The 27,513-nt window shown below is 44.2% G+C and overlaps 1 protein-coding gene across 1 annotated transcript in view; it reads right to left on the bottom strand.

Moving 5' to 3' along the window:
- Positions 1–27,513, bottom strand: part of SEMA5B (semaphorin 5B) — a 72,274-nt gene that overhangs the window by 31,767 nt on the left and 12,994 nt on the right. Inside the window, exons 3-8 of the mRNA XM_036742488.1 lie at positions 18,616–18,715; positions 15,455–15,500; positions 4,326–4,388; positions 3,815–3,913; positions 3,202–3,415; positions 1,538–1,823 (exon numbers count right to left, since the gene is read on the bottom strand). Coding sequence (XP_036598383.1) covers positions 1,538–1,823; positions 3,202–3,415; positions 3,815–3,913; positions 4,326–4,388; positions 15,455–15,500; positions 18,616–18,715 — 808 coding nt within the window. The remainder of the gene's footprint in view (positions 1–1,537; positions 1,824–3,201; positions 3,416–3,814; positions 3,914–4,325; positions 4,389–15,454; positions 15,501–18,615; positions 18,716–27,513) is intronic.

Genomic DNA, 27,513 nt, shown 5'->3' with positions numbered 1-27,513 from the left:
AGTCAGACAGGACTGAAAGGACTGAACAACAACTTCTTCACCTCAATGTCCGTCTGTATGCTCTTCCGCTCTCCCTTCTCTTCCTCTCCGCCAGAATGAAGAGGTGTGCCTTCTCTCTTGCAAGCTCCCTGCCCCCCACTCATATACTTGATCCTATCTCAGCTCCTCAGGGACTTCCTCCACCAATGACCATCGTCTCCTCCGCCCGCATCTCCACTTTCCCCCTTCACACCGACTGGCTCCTTCCTGTCTGCCTACAAACAAGCTCAGGTCTCCCCCATGCTAAAAACGGCGTCTCTCAGTCCTGCGATTTCCTCCAACCAGACGCGTCTCTTTTTCTCCTGCCAAACTCCTCCAAAGAGAAGTCCATCGTCACCGTCTTCATTTCCTCACCGCCCACTTCGCTCTAACACCTCGCAATCTGTCTTCCATTCCCAAATACCGCTACTAAAACTGCTCTCTTGAAGGCTGCTGATGACCACCTAAATACCAAACCCAAAGGCATTTTCTCAGCATTCATCTCTTTAGCCCACGTGAAGCAAGATGTGGTACAGAGAGCACCGACACAAGAAGCCAAAGGATCTGGGTTGGAGTCCTGCGCCCGGTGCGTGACCTTGGGCAAGTCCCATGGCTTCAATTATCTTATTTGTTAAATGAAAATGATGCATTCTGAAGTCCCTTTCAGCTCAAGAACTATGAGTATTGCTAACCACTCCATTCTCCTTGAAATGTTCTTCTCCCTTGTTTTCCATCCTGGCTCTCTTCCTCTCTCAGATTCTCCCTTCTCCTGCCTAACTCCTGGTCTCGACCCTTCTTTTCCTTTTCCTATAGTCTATTCCTCAGACATCTTATCTGTTCCCATGGCTTCAACCATCCTCTTTATGTAGATGAGTTTCAAACTGACGTTTCACCATGGCTGCCTGACTTGTGGATACAGAGAAACTCAGATGCCACAGCGCTGGGTGAGGCAGCTAGATGGGCACAATGTATAAAGTCTTGGGCCTGGAATCAGGAAGACCTGAATTCAAATCCAGCCTCAGACAATTACTAGCTGTGTGACCTTGGGCAAGTCACTGAATCTCTGCCTGCCATAAAAGGGCCTCCCTCCCAGGGGTGTTATGAGGATCAAATGAGATAATATTTGTAAAGTGCATGGTACCTGGCACATAGTAGGAGCTTAATAAATTTTTTTTTCCTTCCCAGGTTTTCAGTAAAGTGCCTGGTATACATTAGGCACCTAATAAATGTTTCCTTCCCTTCTTCCTGGGCTGAGGGTACAGTGCGTGGCACACAATAGGGGTTTAATAAATATTTATTTTCTTCCTAGGTTGAGGGCCAGTACCTGGCACATAGTAGGAGCTTAATCAATGTTTCTTTGTTTTCCCCCTTTCTGGGTTGAGAGTGTAGTGCCTGGCTCATAGTAGGAGCTTAATAAATATTAGTCTACTCTCTCCTAAGTGGGTTAAGGGCAACAGAGTAAGATCAGGAGTTTGAAAGGCCAGCGGGGAGCGTGAGCGGGGTAATAACAGGAACTCACACATTGGTGGTGAAGACGCCATAGACTAGGTCCTGCTCAGGAAGGTGGAAGGCGCTTTGGAGTTCATTGTAGTAGAAGGGGATCTCCCCTGGGCGGGAGCAGTTCAGCCGAGCCTTCATGAAGGTGGTCCATGTGTCCTCCAGCAGGAAGCGCCCACCCACATCATTCTTGCACACGCGGGCCACACGGGAATAGACGGTGCGCCCGCAATCGTGCTCCACGGCGTTCTCACGCAGGAAGAAGTAGGCAAAGAGCCCGATGTCATAAGCAGCTACAAAGTTCGGCTCTGGAGAAAGTTCGAGGGAGGAAGAGAAGAGAAATCAAGCAGATATGGAGAGGAAGGGGGTGGGAATGAGGGGGGCGCACGGATTATGGAACTACTTATTACAGATCTGGAGCTAGATGTTATAGATAGAATACAGGTAAATAGACTATGCTACATTATATTATTCTATATTATATTATAGCTCTGGAGATAGATGTATTGTATTGTGTTATATGTTATGTTATGTTATGTTATGTTATGTTATGTTATGTTATGTTATGTTATGTTATGTTATGTTATGTTATAGCTCTAGAGCTCGGAGGGACCTCAGAGACCATCGAGTAATTTTACAGATGAGGAAACTGACATCCAGGGAGGTTTAAATGATTTAGCCAAGATCGCACATGGAGTGACCATCAGTGTCAGAATTTGAATCCAGTTCCTCTGACTGGAGCTAATGTTTTTTCTATTGTGCCATATTGCATTCTGATAGAAATCTTGGCACCATCCCAAGCAGCTTCCTTCCCCAAGATGGTAAGTCAGGAGCCATCAAGATTCCGAGGCTCAGATTGCCAACTTGAAACAAGCCACACAGAGGATAGGAGAGGAAAAAGGGGGAGAAGGAGCCCCTTCCAAGCTCCTTTTCATAGTACCTAGCACAGTGTGTGGCTCACAGTCAGTGAGTCACAGTCAATAAATGCTTGCTTATATTGTAACGATGCTCAACCGGGAAAGACTTAGCTACTCTGATCAATACAAGGATCTCTGACAGTTCCAAAGGAGCCATCATGAAAGGTGTGAGTCATCTCCAGAGAGAGACTGATGAACTCTGAGAGCAGACTGAAACATATTGTTTTTTCATTTTATTCTTCTTGCCTTTTTTTTTCAACACAGCTAATATGGAAATATGTTAGGCATGACTTCACATGTATAACTGAAATCATACTGTTTGCCTTCTCGATGGGTAGAAGAGGGCCTGGGGGGGGTGGAGGTGGGAAAGGACTCAAAATTTAGAAAAATGAATGTTAAAGTATATTTCAAAATTTTTAAATTAAAATGAAATTTTAAAAATAATAAAAGCTTGCTTGCCTGCCTCATATTGGTATCTTTCTGAAAAGATTCTTTCTAATATGTATTTGAATATTGCTCTCCCCACTCTTCGCCCACTTTCTGACCTGGCCAACATTGGAGATGCTGAGCTTGAAACTGGGACACTTCGGTCCTTGGTGTCGCCCCAAATATGCAACAATCCCTGAGCTGCCCATCTCTGAATATCAGTGGTGCTTTTTTGTTGTGGGTTTAAAAAGAAAAATCTACAAACGTGTGTTCCTCGAGCAGGTAGGAAGGATCTGAAAAGGGAGCAGTGCCCCTACACGCTGGGGCTGGGGACTGTGTGTACCATTGAGCCACTTGGAGTTATACTGAGCAGTGCGAAGAGGCGGGCCGCTGCCCAGGCTTCGGTAGATGGCGGGGTCTCGGCCGGAGAAGTCGATGACGGTGGCAGCATACAGCTCACCCTGCTCGGAGATCACTGCGGTGGAGTTGTGTCGGGGGTCATAGGGGCATCGGGCCACACCATTGATCTTTTCAATTGTCCGGCTGAGGTTCCCTGCCTGGGAAGGAAGTGAAGAGGAGGAGACAAATAGGGGAGAGAGAGTAGGTACTATGGGGAGTATTATAGAGAATGAGGGGTTTCCCCCTGGTCCAAGAGTGGTGGTTGTGAGCTGTGTCTTTTCTTTCCACCTTAGTCTGGTAACTCTCCTCTGACTTTGTGCTTATAGGACCACCCGAACCACCCTGAGGACCACCTTGGTTCCTCCTCCCCATATTGTTTCTTCTAGGTCCATTCTAACCTTTATAGTTCATAACTCAGGATGACACCGGCTTCTGCTATCTCCAGGTGATCAGCCATCACCCTAGTTGGTGACTCTCCCCAACCAAGAAACTAGTGCATGGACTCAGCGCTGGGATATACCTCATTCATCCACAGTCTCACCCGGAAGACCCCTCACCTGTCTGCTGGAACACACCGGAGAGAAAGCATTGGTGCCACACGTGAAAACCTTCCTGCCGGACACAATCAAGACCCGAACATAGTTCTGACATTCCTCCTGGGGTAGGAGGGCAAGGAAAAAAGTCCATTAAGCAGTCAATCGAACAGTGAGCATTTATTAAGCACCCATGTTATGTGAGGCACTCTTCAAAGGTGTGGGAAGGCTGACAAAATCTCTGCCCATCTCATCTGGGCGGGGGTAGTTCCGCAGTGGGGATAGTCCTCTAATTCACAGACAACCATGAGTCTCAGAGAGGTTTTAAAATATCCGGCACTAAGTAGCACTATGGATTTTTTGTCTCATTTATCAGGCTTTTCCAAATGTCACAGTCTTTTCCTCTCAGATCTCCTCCCCCATCTCAGGCATCACTATACCCCTACTTTGAGCCTTTGAATGTGCAAAATGTCCATCCTAATCCCTGGGGGGGGGGGTGGGGGGGGTATGCCTAGGATGCAGCCTGGCCACATACTTCAGTCTTTCCTTTGCTTTGGCAGGACTTGCGTGTTTCCTCATTGGAGCTCCACTCTGTAGCCTGGGGAAGGAATAGAAAGACATCCCAGTGTTAAAGTCAGGCAACAGCCTAGGAAGGAGAGGGTCATTAGGAGTCCGATCCTACGGGGGGTGGGGGGGGGGCTTCAGTCTCCCTAATCATCGCATCTGTAGAATATGAAGGGAGCTTGCAAAGGCTCCTCCCCTGCCGTCTTTTAAAGATGAGAAAGACAACAGATAAGTATTTGGTCAAAAGCTATGACCAGAAAAAGAAATGCAAATGGTCAACCATCATATAAAAGACTAAATAAACAGTAACTAGTAACTAATACGGTGCACTGAGGTTTGCAAAGCTCTTTACATCTGTTCTCTCATTGATCATCACACCAATTCTGTGAGATAGGTGCTTTATTATCCCCATTTGGCAGATAAAGAAACTAAGGCTGAGAGAGGTTAAATGACTCATGCAGGGTGACAAAGTTAGGAAGAGGTTGAGACAAAATTTCAACTCGTTTTCCTGAATTGAAACAATTCAGGTTTCATCTCACACCCAGAAAATTGGCAACGATGTTTTTTAAAGATTGAAAGAGATAATGTTAGAGGTGGTGTGGGAAGATATGTAGACTAATGCAATGTTCGTGGAGCTGTAAACTAGTCCAATCATTCAGAAAATCAATTTGGAATTATATGAGAAAAGTCACTGAACTTCTCATCCCCTATGACCTAGCAATCCCACCGTACATTGATCCTATAATCCTATGCACATTTTCATCGACCTATGTACGTAGAGCTAGATGTACACAGACCTACACCCCAAGGGGTATAGAAAGCCCTCATGGAAGCAAAAACACACAAAGAAACTGGGAGAAAAAAAAAAAACAACAGCTGCCTATCTACTGAGAAATGGCTGAACAAATTGTGGCACATAAATGTAACGGAATATTATTGTGCCATAGAAAATCCCAGTAAGAGGAACTCAAAGAAATGTGGAAAACACGTGAATAAAGTGATTCAGAGGAAAGGAGGCAAGCCAGGATAGGCCATTGTGCACACAGACAAGATGTACAAGGCAGGCAGAGAAGAATAACCACCTTGACGTGGTAACTGCACCCAAGATAAGTGCTTCATAGGGGAGCGGCAGACCTGGAATGCCCCGTAGACAGAATAGGCTCACTTGGGCATCTGCAGGATACTGAATCAGAAAGCATGCTTGCTTGGAGTGGAGAGTCTTGCGGTATTTTTATGTGGGAAGCGTGACGGTGTATGGGGGAAGTGGAGGGTGCTGTAAAATGTGTGCTGGCAGGTCAGGGTTGCAGAGTCTCTTTCCTACTGAAGGGGAGGCTTGCTTCAGAGTGTGTGTGTGTGTGTGTGTGTGTGTGTGTGTGTGTGTGTGTGTAGGGAGAGGCAGGGGATGCTCACGGTGAGGAATGTTACGGTGGGTGTATAGAGGACAGAGAATGTAGGGTGTGTGAGAGGATTTCTTCCAAAGGGAGAGACGAGGCTAAAATGGCCATGGATTCCTAGATTAAAATCTCTGCTCTGAACAGGTTCCAGAGGGGACTACTGTGACTAAATATGGACACTCCTTTTTGGGGGGGGGGGGCAATCAGGGTTATGTGACTTGCTCAGGGTCACACAGCTAGTAAGCGTCACGCTTCTAAGGCTGGATTTGAACTCAGGTCCTCCTGACTCCAGGACTGGTGCTCTATCTGCTGCACTACCTAGCTGCCCCAAAACTCTTAAGGGAGTTAAACTCCATGACTAATTAGGGGGTTCCTTTTCCTCTTTTTTTCACCCATTAAATAAACACTTATTAAGCACTTGTGTGTACTGCACAACATTTATTAAGCACCGTGTTAAATACTGGGGAAGATACAAAGTTTAGAGAGGACACAGAACTTACCCCCAGTACAGTCTTCTTTGCCTTCTCCATCTTCTCCTTCCCCCGCCCCCCACTTTACAATCTAATCATCGTTGTTGTTGGTCAGCTGTGTCCAACTCTTCATGACCCCATGGACAGCAGCACACCAATACTTTTCTCGGCAAAGATACCAGAGGGATTGGCCATTTCCTCTTCCAGTGGATTAAGGCAAACAGAGGCTAAGTGACTAGCCCAGAGTCACACAGTAGGAAGTGTCTGAGGTCACATTTGAACTCGTGTCTCCCTGACTCCAAGCCCAGTGCTCTATCCACTGAGGCACCTAGCTGCCTCAGTCTAATCATTAACCCTTCCTTTATTAAAATCTCTCTCTCTTTTTGTTTTGGTCTGGCCCTGTAATTCCATCGGTGTTAGGAACTCCTACCTATGCAGGTAGGCCCCTCCTCTAAAATTTAGTCAGAGTTGCCTGGAGCATTAAAAGGTTAAGTGACTCATCCAGGATCACACAGCTAGTCTGTGCAAATTCAGGGACTTGAACTCTGGTGTTCCTGATGCTAAGATCAGTTCCTATTCACCATGTGATACTGCCTCTCTAGTGGATTTATTTGGACTGCCGGGTTTTAGTTTGGTAAATATAGTCATGTTCTCACCAGAGGGGACAGGACGGTGTTAGGAAGTGGAGGAGGTGGACTGTGTGCAAATTTTGTTGTGGTTATTCAGTCATTTTAGTCGTGTCTGATGACTTTAGTCGTGTTACCTCATTTAGGGTTTTCTTGGCAAAGATACTGGAATGATTCATCATTTCCTCTTTACAGATGAGGAAACTGAGCTGAACAGGGTTAAGTGACTTGCCCAAGGTCACTCAGCTAGGAAGTGTCTGAGGTCAGATCTGAACTCAGGAAGACGAGTCTTCCTACGGCACCACCTAGCTGCCCATGTGCAAATGGGAGTCATCAACAAATGCAGGACCATTTTGGGTCCTGAAGAATATTATCAAATTGGTGCCATGCTTCTATGTAGTTGGGACATTTAGTAATCTCGGGTAAAATTACTGACATTTTGCTTTGTAATTTGACTTAGTTCCTCTTGGCCTCTCCCTTAAAATGTACCCAGTCCTCCCATTTTCTTATACTCCCTGCTCAGTGCCTTGGTCCCCACTTCTGCTCTCCTAAGAAGCTTCCATGCACTGAGCTACAGAAAACCAAGAGGAACAGAAGGGGCTTATGATAGGCTCCCCTGCAGCCAAGACATAGAGAAGTCGTGGCAAATCCCCCTAGCCCACCTTGATCTCTCCCTTCTCTACCTCCTACTGAATTAGATTTGGAGTCTGAGGACCTGGGTTCACTTCCCAGCCCTGTCACTTACGGTGGGCAGATTACTTAACAACACTGGAATGAGGAACAAGGGATAGAAATGATCATAAAAGATATGGTGGACAATTTCAGTTACATAAAATTGAAAAGCTTTTATAAAAACAAAATCGATAAGCTAGAAGAGAAGCAGTTATGAGGAGAAAGGAAACTTTGTAGCAAATATCTCTGCTAAAGGTCTCAAAAACAAGATGGATGGGCAATTGATATAAACATATAAGAAAAAGAGGCATTCCCCAATACATAAATGCTCAAAAGATATGAACAGGCAGTTTTTTAAAAGAAAAATGTATACAAAGCCATAGGAAGGAATGCTCCAAATTAGTAATAATAAGGAAAATGCAAATTGAAACTACTTGGGAGGTTTTACCTCTTGTACCTCTAAGACTGGCAAAGATGACAAAAGATAAAAATGATAACTGTGGGTAGGAAGGAAAGGCAGGAGAGCTAATGCCTCGTTTGTGGAGCTGTGAAATGGTCCAACTGTTCTGGAAGATAATTTGGAATTAGACGGGAAAAAAGTTAATGAATTATGCATACCCTTTGACAAGTATAGTACTGCTAGGCAATACCCCCACAGAAGTAAAAGAGAAATTTTGTATATACAGACATATATGTGTGTATATATGTATTTATATAAATGTGTATAGATACATATGTGTGTATGTGATATATATGGCATTCCTATAACTACACATAAATACATATCCACGCACACATTTATTTGTTTGTTCATTCATTCACTTGTAGTGGCTGTTCCACAAATAAGACACTCATATCTTGGCTCCAGACATTCTCTCTGGCTGTCGCCCATGCCTAGAATGCTTTCTCTTCTCCTCTTCAACTACTGATATCCCTTACTTCCTTTATCCACCAAAAACTCCATTTTCTATAAGGAAGCCTTCCCCAACCTCTCTTAATTCTAGTGTCTTCCCTCTGTTAATTATTTCCTATTGATCCTGCACATTGCTTGCTTTGTTTTGTTTTTGGAGAGAGGCAGGGCAATTGGGGTTAAGTGACTTACCCAAGGTAAGTAGGTCAAGTGTCTGAGGCCGGATTTGACCTCAGGTCCTCCTGACTCCAGGGCCGGTGCTGGAATCACTGAGCCACCTAGCTTCCCCACATAGCTTGCTCTGTATATATTTGTTGACTTTTCGTCTCCTCCATTAGTTTGTAAGCCCCTTGAGGGCAGCGACTGTCTTTTGCCTCTTTTTGTATCCTCAGAGTTTAGCATAGTGCCTGGCATATAGTAAGCGCTTAATAAATGCTGACTGTCCACTGAGACGCTACACAAAGAGTAACATTTGGATTTAATGGATTATTATACGAAAGAAATGATGAAAGTGGAGACTTCAGAGAAACACAGGAAAGACTTAGATCAGAATTAGGAGAATAAATCACAAGCTGACCACAAAAGTGTAAAGAAAAACAACATAGAAAGTTCAGAATTCTGATCAATGCAGTAGCGGATCATGACTTCAGAGATCTAATGGCAAAGAGAGACTATGGGGGTAGAATGAGGCCTGCATTGTCCAATGGGGCCAATATGTTAACTGATTTTACTTGACCATCCTTATTTGCTGGTGGGGGTGGGGGTTAGGGGAGGAGGAGAAAAGTCATTAAGGAAGTGACAGTGAGTTTTTTTTTTAACCATCAATAAAACATTATTTAAAAAATCAAATACAATGAGGAAATTGGACTACACATGACTTCAAAGGTCCCTTCTGGCTCTAAATCTGTGAACTCGTGAATGGTAGAATCAGACAGCCTAGCTCTTTATTACATGCTGTCTTATGTTGTTCTCCAATTCTGCCTTGTTGATCTCGTCTCCCCATCTGGGCTGTCAGTACATCTATCCTTTCTTTTAACAAATGGAGAATGACTACAGTGTAAGGTCACAGGGCCTCTCAGGCTCAGCCACACTTTTAATGTTATTTTATTTCACTAGTTTGGGGGACCATGCGTTGTGTGGGAGTACCCTGGGGTTTGTACGATGTGATAAAACAATGTTCAACAATAAAACATTAAACATGTTTTAAAAATAATCAAAATCTAAAAAACAGCAATCAGATGGTCAGCTCCTTATGGGGAGGGGCCCCACCTTGTACATTCTCTTGCATCCCCCAAAGCACCCATCACAGGGTGAGACATTCTACAGAGGCCCAGGAAATAATTGTTGATTGATGGGGAGCCGTGCAGTCTATCCCCTAGAACATCTGGGTAAGGATTCTTCCCAAATGGCTGGTACAGACATAAGTACCAGTGATCAGACTAGAGTGCTGATAATCAGCAAAGGCATTTTGGAAGGAGTCAATTTTGAGCTAAGTGCTTTGAAGGAAGTAATGGAAACAGTCTGGCAGATGGGATGCCCATGGTCTTCTTGGAAATCCACTGGTAGGGGGTCAGAAGCTATAGAATGCTTTGGAGGCACCATACCGTGGGCATGCAGGCCAAATGCAGAGAGGGAGGTGGCACAGGGGGCTGGAGAAGGAAGGCAGGGCATGAAGGGTAGTGAAAAGTGCCCTGGACTTGGAGTCAAAGGGCATGGGGTTTGAATTTCAGCTCTGTTACTCATTAGCTGTGTGGCCTTGGGCAAGTCACTTGTCCCTTCACTTATTCTTTTGAGTGCAAGATTGTCTTACGAAGGAGGGGAGAGCAGAGGCAGAGGCAGGTAGGTAGATGGTGCAGTGGATAGAGAACTGAAACTCAGGAAGACCTGAGTTCAAATTCAGCCTCAGACATTTACTACCTGTTTGACCCTAAGCAAATCACTTAACCTCTGTCTACCTCAGTTTCTCCATGTGTAAAACAAGGATAATAATAGGGCCTGCTTCCTTCCAGAGGGAGGGAGGGGAGAAGTGGACTAGAACGGAGGTCTGGGAACTTTTACAAATTATTTTCATAACTAGATTTCAATATAATTGATTTTTTTGGTGATCCTATGTATCATGCATTTAAAAATATTTTTCTGCAAAGGTTTGGCCATACTGGAAAAAGAGGTCCCTGACACTCAAAAAATGGTTAACTAGACTAGATGATCTTTATAAGATCTCTTGAAGCTCTCCACTCTTTGTTCTTTTTTTATTTTCTTTTTGGAGGGGGGAAAGCAGAGCAATTGGGGTTAAGTGACTTGCCCAAGATCACACAGCTAGTACATGTGTCAAGTGTCTGAGGCTGCATTTGAACTCAAGTCCTCCTGACTCCCGGTTCCGTGCTCTACTCACTGCGCCACCTAGCTGCCCCCAACTCTCCACTCTTTGAATAAACACCACCTCGGTTGTCAGATCAGGCAGTTTGTTTTGTGGGATCAGAGGCAGACTTCATTTGTGGAATCCGAAGGATATGCATTCTCGAGACAGTCTTTCAGGAAGAATCATCTCCTAGGCTGTTAGCGTCCCTGCCTGCTAGGTAACCGTACGCACAAGTTTGCTTGTTAGCCATTGGGATGGGGGGTGGGGGGTGGGGGTGACACAACTTTTCACTGTTTTATATTTCACATTTACCTGCCTGTCCAACTCTTTCCACTGAATGGACTAAGGCAGCCACAGACGTTCACATGAGAGCAGTCAGAACTTTGCCTGAGGGTTCTCTGCTTTAAGATATGGTTCTTGGGGAGGCATTGCTTCTAAAAGCAGGGATCCATCCGTATTCACTGCCTTCTTATGGAGAGAAAAGTGTTTGGCTTGAGTACCTGCCTGGGGTCTTTAAGATCTATTCATCTCCACTTCTGCTGAGGGACAGCCATAGTAGCTGTGGGTAGGGTTAAAGATCTGGATCCCCAAAATGTGCTGTGACCCTGACTGTCTAAGTCAACAGGGGTGACCAGCCAGCTCTAGTTTGGACACCTAAGGTGCTGGTTATTGTCTGGATCATTTAAATTTAGGATGACTTAGGATAAATTTAGGTTAAATGGTATTACTTCCTGATTGTTTTCTAAATATCCTGATTAATTCAGTTGTTAGAGTCTTCCCAGATCCCTCCAATTAAATAACAATTGCTAGCATTTTTACTTTAAGGTTGCAAAGCACTTTACAAATAGTATCTCATTTTATCTTCACAACCGCCCAAGGTTATTATCTATTTTACAGACAAGGAAACTGAGGCAAACAGCAGTTAACGGATTCACTCAGGGTCACACAACTATTAAGTGTCTGAGGCTGGATTTGAACTCAGGTCTTCCTGCCTCTAGGTCCAGCAAGGTATCCTCCGTACCATCTAGCTGTTCCTTGGTGCCCTCTCCTCACTCCCATCAACATTAGCTGGTATATATTTTGAATTTATTTCTCTGTGTACAAAGGTAGCGTGTGGGTAATGGACAGAGTTGACCATATAGCCAAGAAGACCTAGGTTCAATTCCTGCCTCCGACACGTGATGAGTGAGTGACCATGAACAAGAAGACAACTTTTCAAGGCTGTAGATTATGAATCACAGAGAAGGTGCTGCCATGCATTAGCAGAGGGAGCTTCCTCATTTAAGAGTTCCCTATATCAATGAAATGAGGGGTAAAAATTTGACTTCAAGTTAAGAAGATACGTTAGGGACAGGTCCAATCCCTGTCTCCAGTTCTCTATTGTTCCCCTTCTAGCCTCCAGTAGAAATAGAAGTTTCTTTAGGGTAGGGACTATTTCATTTTGTCTTGATATCCCCAGCACCCATACAGTACCTATGACACAGTAGACCAGGGGTGGGGAACCTGCAGCCTCGAAGCAATAGGTGGCCCTCTAGGTCCCCGAGTGTGGGCTGCACTTGAGGACCTAGAGGGCCACCTGCGGCTTTGAGGTCGCAGGAGTAGATACTTAATAAATGCTTGGTCAATGAATAAATGGCTCTTCCCTCTTCTCCCCCCAAACTCCAGGGATGATATTCTGAACAGAAAGATCATAAGCATTGTTGTGTTTGTCCTTCGTTTTCAAAGAGGACTGTGGCATCAGGGAAATGGTGACATGACTTGCAGTTGACTTTGATTTGAATGAGGGAGGGCTGTGCAAGGTCACCAGCCTCACTTTCTCCTCCACAGCCATCTGGGTCCAGTGACCAGATATTCGCCAGGGTGACTGGAGATGGCCCAGGATGCAATGGGAGACCCTGGCCCTTTTAGGCTAAGGCCTTTTCAGGTACTCACTTAGAGTGAGGTAAGGCCCATTTAGTGAATAGCCGTTTTAAGAAGTGGGTCAAGGGATGGCCCCTTTAATTAGAAAAAAAGATCAGGCTGGGAGGGGAAGACAGCTGAGAGTGAATGTCAATGGTAAGCATTGTAGAAGTGGAGGGGAAGGGCTGCCTTAGGAACGCTGAGAATAACTGAGGCAGTGCGTGTGGGGCAAAGAGCACAGGCTTTGGAGTCTTCAGCGCTTGGGTTTCGCCATGTACTTCCTGCTTAACTTTGGAGAAGTCACTTCCCCTGTCTGGCCCTTGGTTTCCTCATCAGTCAAATGAGAGAGTTGGACCAGATCAGAGGTTCTCTCAGGCTTTAGGGGATCAATGAATTGAGATGGGAAAAAAATTTACATCATCATTTTCAATAACTTCTAAGTGAAATTTAAAATGTCCTTCAATTATTTAAAAATATTGTTCCAAAAAGAGGTCTGTTCAAAAGCTTCCTGCCAAGGAGGTCAATAACATAATGACGACCAATAATCCCTGGCATAAATGACCGTAAATGTAGATATGGAAGAGACCGCCTCATCTTACAGATGAGGAAGGACCTTGTCCAAAGTCACACAGGTAATTAAGCGGCAGAGCTAGGGTCTGAACTCAGTTCCCATGACTCCAAATTCAACGTTCTTTCTACGATGCCATGCTCCTTAGTTAATGAGCTCTAATATCCTTTCCATCTCTAAATAACATCATTATATTCCCACTCAGAAGCCACAAAATGATGAGATACCATCCCTAGCAATACGAATTCCCACTCTTGCTTAAGATCTGAGTCCCATCTGTGCCAAATGCTCAAAAGCAGAGAGGTGTTATTACAACTTCCTTCCTGTACACTTGAGGAATGGGGGATGAATTTGGAGAAATGAATCACAGCATTGCAGATTTCAGAGTTGGAAGGGACCTCGAACCATAGACAAAAGGGATCCCTACCACAACATACTGACAAGTGATTTTCCAGCCCTTTCCTAAAGCCCTCCAAACAAGGAGGAAGAACCTACCACCTCTAGAGCAGCCTGTTTTGGACAGCTCCAATTGTTAAGAAGTCTTTCCTGAAGGCAGGACTAAATTTGTCTCTGAAGCCTCCTGCTCCGCTTCCTGGTTCTGCCCTCTGGAGCCAAAGAGAACAAATCTAATCCCATCTCCACCTGCCAGTCCTTCAAATACTTGAAGGCAACTAACACATCCCTTCTCCCACCCCCAGCCTCAAGGTTTTTTTTTTCTTCTATAGGCTACACATGCCCAGTTCCTTCAATCTGTAAGAGATTAGCTATTCCATGCATGAAAATTAAAATCAGTTCTCAGTTGTGATATAGACACATTGGCTAGGTCAGGGATGGGGAACCTGCGGCCTTAAAGCCACATTAAATGGGGCCTTTTGACTGAATCCAAATTTTATAGAATAAAGGCCACATGAGGAACTTGGATGTCCCTTGTTCGTGAGGCCCAGACCCAAGAGACCCTCCCTTTAAACCTAGATTTGGAGACTTTCTCACTCCAAATCAGAGAATCAGAGAATTTTAGAGGTAGAAGGGGCCTCAGCTTCCATCCATCCATCCACCCTGCCAAATGTTCCAAAAGCACAGATTGGACTGTGTCACTCCTCTCTTCATATGCTTCCCAATCACCTCCCATCACCATCTCTTTTGCTGATACAGGTGTGTATGTATTCCACCCAACAAACATTTATTAAGTACATACTGTGTGCAGAACATTGTGCTAGAAAATATACTGAGTTTAGAGAAAATGCATAATATAGAAGCTCCCGTGGAGCTTGCACTCTGGTAGAGGAATATGGCACATAGATAACTGTCACTGAAAACAATATTTGATTGGGAAACTGACAAGGTAAAAACCAAAATTTTCTGTAAGGAGAAAGACCAATGGAAGAGAGAGCATTCAGCAGAGATGGAGAGGAATTCTAGCAGCAAAGATGAGGAGGGAGGGCATTCTAGGCATGGAGAAAAGGGCACGAAAAAGGTGAAAAGACCCAGAGCATGTTTGGAAAATAGTTATAATAATAATAATAATAATAATAACAATAGCTGGCATTTGTATAGTGTTCTAAGATTTGCAAAGTGCTTTACACATTTGATCCTCGAAACAACCTTGGCAGTTAGGGGTTATCAGGAGTAGGTAGCTAGGGGGCATTGTAGATAGAGCACTAGACCTGGAGTTGGGAAGTCTTGAATTCAAATTTGACCTCGGTTACTGACTAGCTCTGGTGACTCTGGGTAAGTCACTTAACCCTGTTTGCCTCAGTTTCCTCATCTGAAAAAGTGGGCTAAGGAGACAACAATAGCACCTACCTGGTGGGGTTGTGGTGAGGGCCGAATAAGATAATAATTGGAAAGCACTTAGCCCAGTGCCTGGCACACAGTAGGTGCTACATAAATGTTAGCTTTTGTTGTTGCTGGTATTATGTTCTCCATATTTTGCTGTTGTGTTGTTTCAGTCACATCCGACTCCTTGTGATCCCATGTTGGGGTTTTCATGGCAGAGGTACTGGAGTGGTTTGCCATTTCCTTCTTTCTCCAGCTCATTTTACAGATGAGGAAACTGAGGCAAACAGGGTTAAGTGATTTGCCCAGGGTCATACAGCTAATAAGTGCCTGAGGCTGGATTTGAACTCTGATCTTCCAGACTCCAGGCCCAGCGCTCTTTCCAGTGTGCCACCAGACTGAGGGGACTGAGACAAGGGGACATACCTGAAGGAGAGAGACGTTGGTAAGGCTGAGTCTGAAGAGATAGTTCCTGTGGAAATGAGAGATGCAGAAATCAGAAGTCACACTCACTGGAAAGAAACTTAAATAATGACCTACCTGGAGCGGACACATCTACTCCAGGCACCCAACCCGTCAGCCCTCAAGGAACAAGCTTGCTTTTAAAAATATATGGCCTTCTCTAGGGCGGGAGGAGGGGAGAGAAAAAAATAAAATAAAGAGAACAAAAGAAAACCTAGAAGGAAGCGCAGAAAAGCTGGGTAGCTTTGAAAACAACGTGGAGGATTTATTACATGAGTTTTCATGAAATGGAAATTTGTTGTTTAATATTGAACCCTCTCACGTTCTGCTATGTACATGGAGATATGCTTTTTTTCTTTTTTGTTTTGTATTTAAGTTTAGAATGAATCAAAAAATTTGTATATATATATGTATATATGTGTATATGTATGTACATGTGTATGTATACACGTGTGTGTATTTTGTGTGTGTATATATATACACACATACATACATATAAATACACACATATGCAATATAAAACACACCCCACGCTCAGAGTCCTGGAAAAGCCCTAGAAAGGTCAAACTGGTCATCCGCTTGCCTCCAGATAGGACGGCCCATTTCCAACAGTTCCCTGGTACGTGGAGGAGGGTTTCTCCTGATTCAAAGGTTTAAACCTGGCTGGAACAGGAGAATCCTTAAGCAATGTTAGAAATGAGGGTGAGGAAGAATTCTCAGCAACCTCTGGGATTCCAGGACCTTGGGGTTTCTCAGAACAATAGAGGCATCGGGCTCAAAGGGGTCATCTCATCCAGCCTGCTGCCACCAGCTCAGATGGATAGAAGATCTACTAGGCTGAAAGCGCCTCATGGAAGAAAACAGCCCCAGGCTGCCTCTTTCCTTTGATGTTTCTCCTAGGGTCTCAGATAAAGGAGATTTCCAAGGAAGTCAATTCAGATCCTTCTCTGTCCTCTATACATCCCCCCCCTCCACCCTCTCTTCCCCTCCAAAGAGGGAAACAACCTCACCTTTAATCTTTTTTTTAAGTGGTGAGCTGGGATTGTGCTACATGATCGATAAACTATGAAGGCTGAGCACAGGGGAACGAGGCCTCGTTAACGGCTGGGCCCTGCAATCCCATTCCAGCTCCCAGGAGGCAAATCTCCTGCTCTGGTGGTGCTCAAGGTGTCTTTCTTGGCCAGTGGTCTGGGGCAACAGGGCCCTGGGTCCAAGGCCACTCACAACCCAACCACCACATAAACAAAGGAAAAGCGGCGAGGGATTGGGCCAGGAGAGAGAGAGAGCAAGAACCAGAGACAGAACTAACAATTCTGGTAACTGAAGCAAGCAGCACAAAAGACTCCTTCAAATTAATATTTCAATGCAAATTCAGATAGGGGACAGAGGAGAAACCTTGGGGAGAAACTCAGACCTCAAGACACAAAGCTGCATTAGGGAAGAGATCTTGGAGACCTTAAGGCTCCTGGGAGTAGGGGGAAGGCCTCCACCAGAGAAGGGAGCAGAGGGTGCTGAGGCTCGGAGGAGGTCACCTGGGGTGAAGGGACAGGGGAGCAGCTAACTGGTAGCTGCTCATTTAAACTATTCATGATGAACAGGTGCTAAGCTCAGTCGTTTCTATCTCCCGAAGAAATATAAGTACCGTCACTACCTTCTAAATTTTGGTGTCCTGGGACAAAGCCCCAGCTACTCTACCCGGGTTCTGGTTCTGGTGGAAAGTCAAATCAAGAGAGAATTCTTATGGGAAGGTGAAGGGCGAAAGGGAGTGAGGAACACCGGCCAAGGCAGGACCCCCTTAATTCTCCCAAGTCCTGAGGGGACCCAGGAGGCCGTATCTCCTTGAAATTCTACCAGCTAGAGACAGAACACGATCCAGTTTATCAAGAACCACCACAACTTTCCTTTCGAAATGAAGGTGACACCACATACAATGGAATCCTGTACTTAATAGTCATCTAATCTTGGGGAAATCATTGAACAACTAACTGTGAGCCTCGGTTTCTTCATTAAAGAAACTATATCAATATGAAATAAAATATCAATAAAGGTAATAGTACTTGCATTCCCTACCTCGAAAGATCATTGTGAGGGAGGTACTTTATAAGCCTTATTATCTTGCCCTTGGGAGGCAGGGATACTCAAGCAAAATTGCCCCCTCGGGCCCACTAGACTTCATTTCTCTCCCACCTTCTGAAGTTCTCACCCCCTGCCCTCAAGTATCCAATTTTTCTTCTTTTAAAAAAATTGTTTTTAATAGCTGTGGTGGGCTTTCTTTTGGAAAGGGCCTTTTACAGTGTCCCTTATTGTATGTGTTAAGGCTATATTAAACTGTGCACATATTTATTACATAAGTGCTATTAACAATTGTCATGAATAATATTCAAAACATACATTGTCGCCTGTTGCCTTCTGGCTACCCAAAGTCCAGGCCTGCTTCCTTCACACAGTGTACCACTTTTTAAAACGGCTTTATCCCTCTGCCCCACCCTTTTCCCCATCAGTCAAAATTCTTATTCCCTCAGTCCTTGGCTAGAGGTCTGGTAGAAAGTGATAGAATTAAATTAATTCCTACTAAGGTATTAAAGACTGATACTTTCCCTGATGGTATTTTGAACATTAAAGGAAGCCACCGTCAAAGGCTCTGACTTGAAAATTTCAGGAAGTGTGATTAAAGGAAAACTCTCTAGAGTTTGAGGGAGAAATTTTTGATTAGTGGGATCTTCCTGATCTTTCAAGTTCTAGGGGATAACCAGTGGAAAGAGTACACAGTAGCTTCCAGCTGGTAGGTTTTCCATTCATCCTAGAAGGGTATAAAAGGGGAATGAGACCATAGCCTTTTTTTTTTTTCAGAAGGTCCTCAGTTACTGATTTCCTGATTTCTTTCAGATCCCACACTCTAGTCTTGTGCATAAACAGAATATGCTTGCTGAGGGAGGAGTTTCTCTAGGAGGTGAGATAGGAGAAGAAAATTCCGAAGTCTTCCTCCCCATGAATGAGTGACTAGGGTTGGAAATTCCCTGGAAATCTCCTCAAGACAGATTGAGTTGATTCATCTGGCTCACTGGCTACTCCAGAACCCATCCCACTCCTCTGGTGGGACCTGCTAAAAGGTCCTTTGCTGTTACCTGGCTCCCACGATGAGCTGGTTCCTGGAAGGGTCTAGAGCAAGTTGGGAGAAATCTTGAACTCCAGGGTAGGTGAAGTTAGAGACCCACGGCTTCAGATCTGGGCACAAGGGGTGGGGATGGGGCAGGAAAAGAGATAAACACCCAGTTACGAAGAGACACCCCATTCCCCATCCCTGGAACTTCTAGACTGAACCTGCGTCAATTAGGAAGAAAGTAGTTAGAAAGAACACTGGGGTGGGAGTCAAGAGACCTTGGTTCTAACCCCAGTCCTGCCACTAACCAGCTGTGTGACCTTGGACAGATCAACCTCCTTCTATGGGCTGAAGCTTCCTCAGCTGTAGAATGACAGGGTTGGGTAACACAATCTCTGGAGATCGCCTTCAGCTTTACCATTCTAGATCACAGAACATCACTGTGGCTCTGATGTGGGTGTGGAGATGAGAGCACAGAAAGAGAAGCACTGTTTTCTGGTCATATAGCCAGAGACAGATTTCCTTCCCCACCCCCACCCCCCACCCCCCACACCCCAAACTTCTGATTTAGATCCATGAACTGACTGAAATCCTCTGGAGGTCCATCTTAGCATCCTAAATTCAAAGGTGGAAGGAAACTTAGAGTCTATTTGTTCAGCATCCTCTTGTCACAGGTGAGAAAACCGAGACCCAGAGAGGTTGTCTGGCAGCACAGAGTTAGCAGGTGACGGGCAGGATTTGAACCCGGAGCCTCTGAAGTCAAATGCAGCATTCTTACTGCTCTGTTTCATAAGATTGTCCCTAACTCCAAAGTCTTTACAGGAATCCTAGTTGTAGGGGGAAGGGAACTTCACAGCTCCCATTTGACGTTGGATTGAAAAAAAAAAAAGTCGTTAAGCCAGCCATCCACAAAGGAAAGCACATTGAGTAAAGCACCCTTCTCAAGCTTTGATTGGAGAACAATCAAGTGTTCCTATCACCGGCTCTCCAGTGACTAGATTGAAGGGCTGAGGCTAGAAAGAGTCCTTCTAAATCTCTCCACGGGTCCATGCATGCAGAATCAAGACCAGGGTCACCAGCTACAAGGTAGCTGAATACCCCCACCAGGAATCCTGGAGGAAAGGGAATAAACATTTATAAAGCACCTACTACGCACCTGGCACTGTGCTAAGGGCTTTACAAATATCCCATTTGAGGGGTAGGCGCTGCTATTATCCCCATTTTACATCTGAGGAAACTAAGGCAGTCAGAGGTTAAAGTGACTTGTAGGTGTCGGCAGCTGCATTTGAACTCAAGTCTTCCTGATTCCAAGCCTAACTTTCTATCCATTTTACCATCAGCCGCCTCTGGCAGAGTTAGGTAAATCTTAAAATAAGGATAAGGATAAGGACTGGACCCATGATTTCATCGGTAGTGTGAACTCCCAGGTGAGAAAATTCCCTCTACTGATGCTGGCTGGCACCTCTTCTGTGATTTATAGTCTTAGTTGCCTAGAGCAAGAGAGTTTATGATTTGCCCAGGGTCACCCAGATAGTGTATCAAAGGTGGGACTTGAACCTGTATCTTCCCAGGCCATGCCGCCTGTCTCAGATCCTAGAACACCCGTCAAAAATGCTAGGCAGCACGGTGGCCTTGGGCTTCGTTGACAGAAGCAGGTGTTCAGAGTGAGTAAAGTAACAGCCTTCCTCTGCTCTTGTGATATCTCATCTAGAAGATTGCCTTCAGCTCTGAGAGACATATTTTAGGAAGCGCATTGACAAGCCAGAGCTGGGAAAGCATCCAGGATGGCTAAAGAGCCAATCCCCCATCACACGCCGTATGAGATTGGTCGTAGGAATTAGGGATTTCACGACCAGAGAAGACTCCAGGAGCCATGATAGCTGCTATCAAATGTCTGGAATTTGACTTGTAGGTTCACAAGATCGTAGCTGTAGAACCAGACAGAGATGTGGAACCCTGCTGGTCCAACCTTCTCATTTTGCAGATGAGAAAAAAAAGGCTTGGACAAAATAAATAACTTGCTCAAGATCACACAGTCAGAAATGGGATTTGAACCCAGGTCCCCTGACAAAATTCACTGTGGTTTCCGCTGTACCACACTGAGTATTCCAAACAATGGTTGGAAGTTGCTTGGAGGAAGATTTGACTCTATCCAAGGAAACATTTCCTAACAATGAGAACTGTCCAAAAGTGCACCGAGCTTTCTTGGGTGGTAATGAGGTTCCCAGTTACTCTAGGTCTTCAAAAGACGTTATCAAGAGGATTCCAGGTGGGGTCTGGATTATATGCCCTCTGAGGTTCTTTCCATCTCGGAGATTCTATGAAAACAAAACGGATCAAGGACAAAGGCTCCTTCTAGCTTGAAACCCCTATGATAGAGAAAAGAGCCAGATGTAGTATCAGCTGACTCTCCCCTCTTTCTCCCATTCCAAGGTCACATGTGTGATTCTGGGCAAGGTCACAACTTCTTTAGACCTAAGCTGCCTCATTTATAAAGTGAGGTTGGATTAAACAGGTGGCTGCCAAGGACGTTCTAGCTTTAAATATATGACTATAATGACCCTTGAAGCCTAGGGATTCTCAGGGTCAAGAGGGGTGGAGGTCAAGGTTAAGGAGTTGGATGCAACATATTAGAACGCATTTCCCCATAATGCATTTGTGATCAGCTCAGCCGTGTACAGGAGAGTGGGCTGTGAGTGCATGTGTTGATGGCAGAGAAGGGGGTGGAAGGGACGAGGGAGGGAGCGTCAGAGGAATCCAGAGGAAATAAATCATAGCTCATTATCCTTCCTCCGAGGAGTAAAGCAGCCCCTCATTTCTACACAACAAGCAAATACTTAAAAGCTCCCCCGAGGATGGGAGGTTTTGCGAGCTGGATGTTTTTCAAAAACCGTGCATGGTTAAAAAAAATAATAATAAATCCTGCAGCAAAATGAAGCATCCCCTCCTATTGCTTCTGACCCCACCAGGAGACTGGTGGGCAGGGGCATAATGGCACAGGCCTGGGCTGGTAGTGGACATTTATAGGGTAGGCTGTCAGGGCCAAAAGTGAGCTCACTCTCTAGATTTAACAGAGACACGTTCTTCCAAAATCTTAGCAGTATACAGGCCTACTTTTGAGGCTGAGCTCAGAATTCACCCCCTCCCAGAAATTTTCTTTATTCTGTTAAGTTGTTTTTTTAATGTGTTCTAGTCTATTTCCTATGGGGGCCCTCTATCTCATCCATTAGCTTGGGAGTTCTCCAAGAGAAAGAATCAGACCCTTCTGCAGCATTCTGTAGGATCCTCACACAGGAGACATTGAGGATATCGGGTGGGCAGGAACCAGCTCGTACCAGCTCCGTGAGAGCTGATTGTTATATTTTGAGTGTGCACATTTACACCTCAGAGGTCAGTAAACATTACAACTCAGGGTTTGGTATAGTGTTTTGTTGATTTCTAGACTTTAGAAAATGATGGAGAGAATGTTAAAAATGCAAATTAAACTTTAAAAAAATATGTCCAATGCATTTTTTTTCCTGAAGAGTTGGTTGTTAAACACTTATCAACACAATCCTGGTTACATATGTGGTGAGAAGGAGGATGGCAGGTTGCAGGACATGAGAAGTTGACTCTGGGCCTCGGTTTTCCCATATGTAAAATGAAAAAATTGGACTCTAAGGTCCCTTCCAGCTCTGTGGTTCTATGATTGCTGGACACAATTTTAGGGGGTTTCATTCATTTCCCTATCTCCAACTCCATTTGAGGGGGATAATGGAGAAATGGAATAATAGAAAAAATAGAAGAGTATTTTTATCTTTTCAAGGTCCCAGCTATTCTTTCAGATTGGGGGAAATGACACTTTGGAGAAGGTAGAACATTACACTAACTTCTCCTTGACCGAAATTTCACTAGCACTCCCCATTCCCACCTCCATGCCCACTATTTCTAGAAGAAACATGGCCTGATCGAAGGTTGGATTCCATTGGATCTTGAAATGGGAGTTAGCTTCTTTTAAATTTCTTCAATTAATTTTTTTTGAGGCAATCAGGTTAAGTGACTTGCCCAGGGACACACAACTAGTAAGTATCCAAAGCTAGATTTGAACTAAGGTCCTTCTGTCTCTAGGGCTGGTTCTATCCAGTGCACCACCTAGAGCTGCCCCTTTAATCTCTCTTTCTTTCTATCTTTCTCTCTTTCTTCATCTATTCTTTATAATTTTCATTATTTATTTATAATTATCTTTTCTAATTAATTAATTTTTCTTCCTTTAAATGTAACAATAAAGGCACGGGATATAGAGAGAAAACTGGGTTTAAAAACAACCAAACAGACAAAATCCCTCAAACCAAGCATGTCCCAAAAAACGTACAGAAAAAGCTTTGGATTCAGGTGGAACTAATGAGAAAAGCCCCATTCTAGATGAATGAGTCCACTGACAGCCAATTCTCAATTATCTACCTTGTGGCTTACCCATCCCAGATGCTTAATCCCAGGTTGGCTTCTGCCTCCCACCTTGGGTGGCAGCATGACGCTGTAGAAAGAACACTAGATTTGGAGTATCTAAATTTGAATCCCAGCTCTGCTATCAATTACCTTTGTGACCCGGACAAATCATCTATTCTCTCGGGGCCTGTTTCCTCATCTGTAAAAACACAGTTGAATAGATGACCTCTGAAGTCCCTTCCAGGTCTCTCTAAGATCCTAAGGTATCTTTCTTGCAAATAGGAATAATCACAATAATAATAAATAATATGGATTCCAAAGAAATTTTATAGGATCACAGATCTATGAGCTGAAAGAGACTGTAGAGCAAGAACATGCTGGTAAATGTTTAACAACTGGCTTTCTGGTAGGAAAAAATATATGCCCTTTAAAAATATATATATATATATATATGTGTAAAAATATATGCACTGTTATGTTTAATCCGCATCATTAACATTTTTTCATCACTTTCTGAAGTCTAGACAATCAACAAAACAATAAATCAAGCCCTGATTTGTAGCATTTTCCAGTTTGTGAGGTATAAATGCTCACATTGAGCTGTATGAGCTGGCTCAAGCACACCTTTGCCTCAGTGGCCATCTAGTTCAAGCCCCTCATTTTACCGATGAGGACGCTGAGGCCCGTGAAGGTTAAGGGGCTCACACAAGGTCCCATAACTAGTAATCATTAGAGGCAAGATTTGAATTTGGGTCTTCCCACTCCAGAGTTCAGTGCTGTTTCCAATATACTGCCTCCCCAAATCCCCACATTACAAAACCGCTAAGTATCCGCATTACCAAAAACGTTCACCTGGGTCTCCCAGGAGTTGTACTGTAAGCGCCGTCTAAAAATCACTAAAAGATGGGGATGGAGAGGGATGAAAAAGCAGGGAAAGAGGCCAAGAAAATCAAAGTCGAAGCTTTTGATGCTGTTGCCCATAGAAAAATATCAGAAAATCAGAAAATCAAGCATCTGAGGCGCTCTTGTGAATCCGTGGGAAATGAGGAGTGATTTACAGCAGCAACTCAGGAACACCCTGGTGGCAGCGACTTTAAGGTAATCAATCAACACCGAGCATTTATTGAGCCCTATTACGTGCGCTCGTCCATTCTCTGTCATGGGGAGGTAAGATGAGAGATGAACAGCCTGAAGGCCACCTTGCTACTACCGAAACAACAAAGGGAATGTTCACTGAATGAATGAAGGAATGAATGGGCATGCATTTATTAAGTGCTTGCTAGGTGCCAAGTATTGGGCAGAGAGGTGGCGCAGTGGATAGAGCACTGGGCCTAGAGTTAGGAAGACTCATCTTTGTGAGTTCAAATCTGGCCTTAGACACTTACTAGCTGGGTGACCTTGGGCAAGTCACTTAACCCTATTGACCTCAGTTTCCTCATCTATAAATGAGCTAGAGAAGGAAATAAGCACCCCAGAGATAAAAATAGAAAAAAAAAAATCAAGATAGACCCTGCTGTCAAGGAGTTCTCATTCTAATTGGAGGAGATTATTAATAACAAAAGTTTCAAGCTGGCAATGAACTGGGAATTTTGGAAGTCTCTCCTGTTTGGGATTAAGCTTTTTTTTGGGGGTGGGGTGGATCATAAAGAAAGAGTGTGAGAGTTGGAGGGGCACACTCCTACGTGTTGTAACTAAATCACATGTTTTATCCACATCCTCGTCTGGTAGAATGTAAGCTCCTTGAGGACAGGCTATTTTGCTGTCTCTTTAGCTCCAGTGCCTCAGCACGAAGCTTGTTGAAACAGTTTGCACTGGAACAAAAAACATAAACCAGGACTTCTTTGTCTTGGGTAGAAGAAACTTTGAGGAGAATTTATGGGAAAATTTATGGGAAAATCATAGGAAAATTCAAAGATTTAATAGGATGAGAATGTGTGAAGGGATCATGAGGTACAGAGATCCCTGTCATCTGCACAGAACTCTGCTCAATGCTGTGGAAGAGTCGCAGAAGCAGATGTCACATTGTACTCCTGCTCTCCAGAAGCTCACAATCTACTTAGAGGGCCTAGACTAATATACCTAGGGAAACAATCAGAGAACAGAGCCAGATTGTATACAAATAAGTGCTATATATAATATATATATATATATATATAATGCTATATATAAATAAGTGCGTGACTAGGCCACTAAATGCCTTAGAAGTTTAAAAAAAGGCGGGATTGATAACATCAGTCGAATGCCTCCCATAATTGAGAGCTACTGTCTGGGACTGCTTTATTACACCCTGAGGGAGGACACAGTAACAGATCTGGTAGGGGTAAGGGGAACACCCTCCCTCCTTGACTTCAGGAATGCCACAATCCCTTGGTTTTCCTCTTACGTCTGTGTCCCTGCCAGGTTCTCTTCTTCCTTACCTCTTAAAGCAGGTATTCCCCAAAGTTCTGTTCTTGATTTCCTTCTTTTTTTTAATGATCTTTCTTTTGGTAATTTGATTTATTCTTATGGTTTTAACTACCAGTTCTATTAGGCAGATGACTCCCGAGTCTCTTTCTTCAGCCCTGACCCCCCTCCCACCCTACAGGTCAGCATCTCCAACTCCCTAAGAGACATCTTTATCTGGATGTTCTGCTGGCACCTCAAACTCAGCATGTTCCAAGTTGAGCTACTTATCTTTTCCTTGAATTCTTTTTTTTTGAGGGGGGAAGGTAGGGCAATTGGGGTTAAGTGACTTGCCCAGGGTCATGCAGCTAGTAAGCATCTAAAGCTGGATTTGAACTCAGGTCTTCCTGACTCCAGAGCCAGCACTCTATTCACTGCACCACCATTTAGTCTGCCCTAAATGGTATAACGTCTCTGATTTCTGTTATTGTTTACTTGGGTAAATATGTGTGCTTACAGAGGGAGCTAAGCTGGCTGAGAGTAAGCTGTCAGTCTCCTGATCTAGGGGTGAGACTACTTCCCATCTAAAGTGACCAAATGAAGTGGCCTTTATTCTGAACCTCTAAAAGACCATCATATTCTTTATTGTTGTTCAATTGTTTTCAGTCCTGTCCAACTCTTCATAATCCTGTTTTGGGGTTTTCTTAGCAAAGATACTGGAGGGGTTTGCCATTTCCTTCTCCAGCTCATTTGACAGATGAGGAAACTGAGGCAAACAGGGTTAAATGACTTGTCTAGGGTCAACACAGCTAGCAAGGGACTTAGGCCACATTTGAACTCAGGTCTTCCTGACTGCAAGGCCAGGACTCTATCCATTGCTCTCTCTAGCTATCTCAATCATACTCCTAGATTGTAAATATTTGAAGTATAATAAATAGATGTAATTCTAGCCCAAAACCTCCCTTGAAGGTAGAAGAGCAGATTAGTAAACAGATAAATGAACAAATAAATAAATGGATGGATGGATGAATATATAAGCATGTAACCACAGCCTTCCTCCTAGTCTCCACAATGGTGGAAATCAATCTCCCTTGGAGATGTGTGATAGAGCATTTCACATCCCAGAACATATCTATCTAAATAAAAATGTCCCTGAAACTCTCACTGCCCCATCTCTGTCTCCCTGTGGTATGAGTTTAAATTCTTACAGAAGCCCTTCTACTTTGCACATATATAAAGTGTTTTCAAAATACCATCTACATGTTGACTAGTATTATAACCACCCAAGGGGCAGGCATGGAGGAAATAAATGGTTCTTCAAATACCACCCTCCATCACCTCCCTTCTCTGTACCTTTCGTTGGCTACAATACTCTTCCTTCTCACCTCAGCCTTGGGTATCTTTGGCCTTCTTCAACATTTAACTCAGATACCATGTTCTGAAAGAAACCTCTCCTGTCTCTCTTTCCACCCTACCTTCCTGACTGACCTCCCCTTTAGGAGGGAATACATCTGCTCTGTACCTTGCGGGTAACTAATTATTTACGTGTTGTCTCCTCCATCAAGTTCCTTGAGGGACAGGTTCTATTTAGCATAGTGCCTAGTACAGGGGTGGGGAACTTGTGGCCTTCTAGGTCCTTGGGCATGGCCTTTTGACTGAGTCCAAGTTTTATAGAACAAATCCTTTTACTAAAGGGATTTGTTCTGCAAAGTTTAGATTCAGTCAAAGGGCCGCACTTGAGGGCCTAGAGGGCCACACGTGGCCTTGAGGCCGCAGGTTCCCCACCCCTGGCCTAGTATATAGTAAGTGCTTAATAAATGCTTGTTGACATTTACTGACTCAATTTGGACAATCCAGATTATAGTGAAAGAATAAGGAACAAGTCTCAGGTTTCGGAATTAGGTGGGGTGAAAGAGTATAAGGATGTCTAACTCTGTCTAGCGCCTTGTTCTGAAGCCTTTAACTGGGCAACCCAGATTCACAGAGCAATGGTAAAGCCCAGATTCCAACCTAGAGAGGAAATATTTCCATTATGAGTCGCCACTTTGGAACCACAGACCACAAGGCCCTCGGCCCTAGGGAGGTTTTAACTAATCTGACAGGTCTCCCCACTCAC

The sequence above is a fragment of the Trichosurus vulpecula genome, chromosome 2 (genome assembly GCF_011100635.1).
Source record: "Trichosurus vulpecula isolate mTriVul1 chromosome 2, mTriVul1.pri, whole genome shotgun sequence".
NCBI classification, from domain to species: domain Eukaryota; kingdom Metazoa; phylum Chordata; class Mammalia; order Diprotodontia; family Phalangeridae; genus Trichosurus; species Trichosurus vulpecula.
Note: the sequence above shows the minus strand (reverse complement) of the source record. Positions and strands in the feature narration are given on the sequence as shown.